Source organism: Procambarus clarkii, chromosome 27 (genome assembly GCF_040958095.1).
Source record: "Procambarus clarkii isolate CNS0578487 chromosome 27, FALCON_Pclarkii_2.0, whole genome shotgun sequence".
Classification (NCBI taxonomy): Eukaryota; Metazoa; Arthropoda; class Malacostraca; order Decapoda; family Cambaridae; genus Procambarus; species Procambarus clarkii.
In genome coordinates this window covers 14,698,451-14,703,594 of record NC_091176.1, presented here as the reverse complement: position 1 = coordinate 14,703,594, position 5,144 = coordinate 14,698,451, and the positions used below count along the sequence as shown (strand labels likewise).

The window sequence follows — 5,144 nt, the reverse complement described above, 5'->3', positions numbered from 1 at the left end:
GGAGTGGGTGGATGGTAGTGTGGTGCAGGTGGATGGTAGTGTGGAGTAGGTGGATGGTAGTGTGGTGCAGGTGGGTGGTAGTGTGGAGTAGGTGGATGGTAGTGTGGTGCAGGTGGATGGTAGTGTGGAGTAGGTGGATGGTAGTGTGGAGTAGGTGGATGGTAGTGTTGTGCAGGTGGATGGTAGTGTGGAGTAGGTGGATGGTAGTGTGGAGTAGGTGGATGGTAGTGTGGTGCAGGTGGATGGTAGTGTGGAGTAGGTGGATGGTAGTGTGGAGTAGGTGGATGGTAGTGTGGTGCAGGTGGATGGTAGTGTGGAGTAGGTGGATGGTAGTGTGGAGTAGGTGGATGGTAGTGTGGTGCAGGTGGATGGTAGTGTGGTGCAGGTGGATGGTAGTGTGGTGCAGGTGGATGGTAGTGTGGTGCAGGTGGATGGTAGTGTGGAGTAGGTGGATGGTAGTGTGGAGTAGGTGGATGGTAGTGTGGAGTAGGTGGATGGTAGTGTGGAGTAGGTGGGTGGTAGTGTGGAGTAGGTGGATGGTAGTGTGGTGCAGGTGGATGGTAGTGTGGAGTAGGTGGATGGTAGTGTGGTGCAGGTGGATGGTAGTGTGGTGCAGGTGGATGGTAGTGTGGTGCAGGTGGATGGTAGTGTGGAGTAGGTGGATGGTAGTGTGGAGTAGGTGGATGGTAGTGTGGTGCAGGTGGATGGTAGTGTGGAGTAGGTGGATGGTAGTGTGGAGCAGGTGGATGGTAGTGTGGTGCAGGTGGATGGTAGTGGGGAGTAGGTGGATGGTAGTGTGGTGCAGGTGGATGGTAGTGTGGAGCAGGTGGATGGTAGTGTGGAGTAGGTGGATGGTAGTGTGGTGCAGGTGGATGGTAGTGTGGTGCAGGTGGATGGTAGTGTGGAGTGGGTGGATGGTAGTGTGGAGCAGGTGGAGGGTAGTGTGGTGCAGGTGGAGGGTAGTGTGGTGCAGGTGGAGGGTAGTGTGGAGCAGGTGGATGGTAGTGTGGTGCAGGTGGATGGTAGTGTGGTGCAGGTGGATGGTAGTGTGATGCAGGTGGATGGTAGTGTGGAGTGGGTGGATGGTAGTGTGGAGCAGGTGGAGGGTAGTGTGGTGCAGGTGGAGGGTAGTGTGGTGCAGGTGGAGGGTAGTGGGGAGTAGGTGGATGGTAGTGTGGTGCAGGTGGAGGGTAGTGTGGAGCAGGTGGATGGTAGTGTATTTGTGGCTCTCCACACTTCATTTCCTATGACGGGGACCTCCACATAAGAAGCCTTGCCCTAGTCTGGTCTACCATTAACAGCATCTTACACCGCATTATCGACGCTTCCCAGACTAGTGAGCATCGGCCGCGATGGAGTGGCTGTCTTGGCTATAAGTTGTTACGCTGCAGGTTGGCCAAAAACCACCTTAAATTTTACGTTTGTCAAGTGAGAACGAACTGTTAACTGAACAATTCGTCCTATCATCTAATACGTCGCATTTCGTACGCAATCCACCAATCCGTTTATAATGTTATTTATGAGTAAACATTAATATTGATAGCAAACGTAATATTGATTTATTTATTTTTTAGGTGCATATGTATGCACCTAAATACTGTATATATTTTTAATATGTAATTTATTTCGGACCAAATAGCCTCGGACCAAATAAGCTGTCCGAGGCTGCTCTTTAAATACATTTATGCGTTTGATTTGATTGATAAAGATTAAGCCAGCCAAGAGGTGGCACGGGCATGAATAGCCCGTAAGTGGTACATTTATGTGATGGGTATGGTAATTAGTTATAAGGTAGTGACGGGGAGGGGGGGAAGGCAGGAAGGGGGGAGGGGAGAAGGGGGACTGGTTATTAGGGTAATGTTTAGGCTTCCCATCACTGTTTCCATCACTCTTTCTCTGCTTCCTTCCCATCAGTGGTTCATCTCTGTCTCCCTCCATGTTCCCTACCCAATGCCGTGTTGAAATCTCTCATATCCAGTGGCCTGCCCCCCCCCTCCCTATCCTTACCCCCTCAGCCATCCCTTCCTCCAAACACCCCTCATATCCCTGTTCCCCCTCCTTCTTCCCTAACCTCTATTCCCTCCCAAGTTTTAAGAGAAATGGCACTAAAGTGTGGGGGGGGGTACGGGTTCCAGGATGGGTGGGGGGGGGGGAGGGTACAGGATTTACCTCTCCGTAACAAAATGCAACGGTTTCGCCCAATCAGTACCGTAAGAACCTATCCTGTTGTGGCCGATGCCTAAATACGTCAAAATTACCGTGCTTCAACTTTTACCAGCGTGGCAGAACATCTACACTTTGATTAGATAGAAAAATATATAAATATGAAGATATAAAAAGTTAAGAGTATTTTATATAGCAGCTTAAATGTAATGATTGATTTAAGCGCCTCTCTCTTCCGTCCGGCCCCGCCCCCATCCTGTCTGTCTGGCCCCACCCCTCGTCCCGACTGGCTTCGCCCCCATCCCGTCCGGCCCCGCCCCCATCCTGTCTGTCTGGCCCCACCCCTCGTCCCGACTGGCTTCGCCCCCATCCCGTCCGGGCCCGCCCCCATCCCGTCTGTCTGGCCCCACCCCTCGTCCCGTCTGGCTTCGCCCCCATCCCGTCCGGGGACGGCCCCGCCCCCATCCTGTCTGTCTGGCCCCACCCCTCGTCCCGACTGGCTTCGCCCCCATCCCGTCCGGCCCCGCCCCCATCCTGTCTGTCTGGCCCCACCCCTCGTCCCGACTGGCTTCGCCCCCATCCTGTCCGGTGTTGCCTCCATGTCGTCCAGCATTGACCCCATGTCGTCCGGACCAGCTCCCAATCCGTCCAGTCCCGTCCCCATTCCGTCCGGCCCCGCTCCCAATCCGTCCGACCCCGCTCCCAATATGCCGGGCCCCGCTCTCAATCCGTCCGGCCCCGCCCCCATGTCGTCTGGCCCCGCCCCCATGTCGTCTGGCTCCGCACCCATGTCGTCTGGCCCCGCACCCATTCCGTCTGGCCCCGCCCCCATGTCTCCCGGCCCCGCCCCCATGTCGTCTGGCCCCACCCCCATGTCGTCTGGCCCCGCCCCCATGTCGTCTGGCCCCGCACCCATTCGGTCTGGCCCCGCCCCCATGTCTCCCGGCTCCGCCCCCATGTCGTCTGGCCCCACCCCCATGTCGTCTGGCCCCACCCCCATGTCGTCTGGCCCCGCCCCCATGTCTCCCGGCCCCGCACCCATTCCCTCTGGCCCCGCCCCCATGTCTCCCGGCCCCGCCCCCATGTCTCCCGGCCCCGCCCCCATGTCGTCTGGCCCCACCCCCATGTCGTCTGGCCCCGCCCCCATGTCTCCCGGCCCCGCCCCCATGTCGTCTGGCCCCCGCCCCCATGTCGTCTGGCCCCCGCCCCCATCTCGTCTGGCCCCCGCCCCCATCTCGTCTGGCCCCCGCCCCCATCTCGTCTGGCCCCCGCCCCCATCTCGTCTGGCCCCCGCCCCCATCTCGTCTGGCCCCCGCCCCCATCTCGTCTGGCCCCCGCCCCCATCTCGTCTGGCCCACGCCCCCATGTCGCCCGGCCCCGCCCCCCATGTCGCCCGGCCCCGCCCCCCATGTCGCCCGGCCCCGCCCCCCCATGTCGCCCGGCCCCGCCCCCCCATGTCGCCCGGCCCCGCCCCCCATGTCGCCCGGCCCCGCCCCATGTCGTCTCGCCCCGTCGATATGTCGTTTGGCTACGCCCCCATCCCGTCCGGCCCCGCCCCCATCCCATCCGGCCCCGCCCCCATCCCGTCCGGCCCCGCCCCCATCCCGTCCGGCCCCGCCCCCATCCCGTCCGGCCCCGCCCCCATCCCGTCCGGCCCCGCCCCCATCCCGTCCGGCCCCGCCCCATCGCTTCTCCTCCGTCCTCATCCCTTCCGTCCTCTGAAGACTAGAGAACAACTCCACAGAAAAAAAAAACTTGGCTGCAAGTCCAGAATTTGGCAGATGCAAAAAGCAGTTATTCCGGGTGCAAAACTTGTCCAGAGACAGTATATAATGTTGGTCTTGGAAGCTGGTGTCTGCGGTTAGCAGCCTCCCGCGGCCATAGTTACCGGAGATGATGATGCTCTTACCAGAGGATGCTCTGGCTTCTTGATGCTGAGTTCTGACTTGAATGTGTGAAAATGCTGCTCTTAAGTTAAATAGGATTTATTGACAGATGTTGTGTTTTCTGTCTGGCTGTCTATCTGTCACTCTCTCTCTGTTCTTTTGTTCTGGAGTTGGTAATTTACGACACTGTTTACAAGGTGGGGGGGGGGGGGGACAGTGGTTAGTGTGAAGCGACGGTGTTAGTTCCCACGGAAGTATGAGTGTACCTTTGTAGCTGTGTACCTGTGTACCTTTTTGAAGAGGTGTTCTCAGCGAGTAGGAGGAGGGGGGGGTGTGTAGTGGTGGGGTGACCCCCATTGTGGTCCGTAGGCAGGTTGAGATTTACAGCATCCCCCCCCCCTCTCTCTCTCTTCCTCCCTCCTCCTTTCCTTCTCCATCTTCTTATAGCCCTATTCCTCTCCCTCTCTGCGTTGCCCTCTTGGTCACAAGTGTCGTCAACAGCATCACCCACTCCCATGGAGGGGGTGATGCTCATGGTCATCTCACGACCGTGATTCCCTCACCTGGTTCTCTGTAACTTTTAAATTTTTAAATTTTGCCCCGAGGGGCGAGTTTATTGGGCAGCGTCACTCATCTTGTGAGTGGAGATAGTAAGCATCTCAGCCTCTCCAGTTGTCTTTGTCTCAGAGCACCAGGCACCATTTCCTTGTCTACTAGTATCAGTCACCAGTTAGCCCCGAGTCGGTCACCACTTGCTGTCATCACATTACTCGCCATTATTAATTTAGTAATTAGTCAGTACTCACCATTGATTACTAAGTTACTCACCCTGGCCGATAGGCCATTTGTCAAAATTTCTGAATCGGAAAAACGCTAAATATCGATTTCATACTTTTCGCATTTCTGCTTGTATACAACCTAAGCCCCTCCCTCCAACACCCTTCCTCTCCCTCCAACACCCTTCCTCTCCCTCCTACACCCCCCTCCAACACCCCCCCCCCCCCTCCAACACCCGCTCCTAACCCCCCCTCCTCCAACACCCTTCCTCTCCCTCCAACACCCCTCCCCCCCTCCTACACCCCCCCTCCAACACCC

The 5,144-nt window shown here is 57.5% G+C and overlaps 1 protein-coding gene across 1 annotated transcript; it reads left to right on the top strand.

The window, feature by feature from the left end:
* Window positions 1–2,870: 2,870 nt before the first annotated feature.
* Window positions 2,871–4,028, top strand: LOC123747498 (basic proline-rich protein-like). The gene has a single exon (XM_069332091.1). The coding sequence runs from the start codon at window positions 2,871–2,873 to the stop codon at window positions 4,026–4,028; it is 1,158 nt and encodes a 385-aa protein (XP_069188192.1).
* The last annotated feature ends 1,116 nt before the right edge of the window (window positions 4,029–5,144 follow it).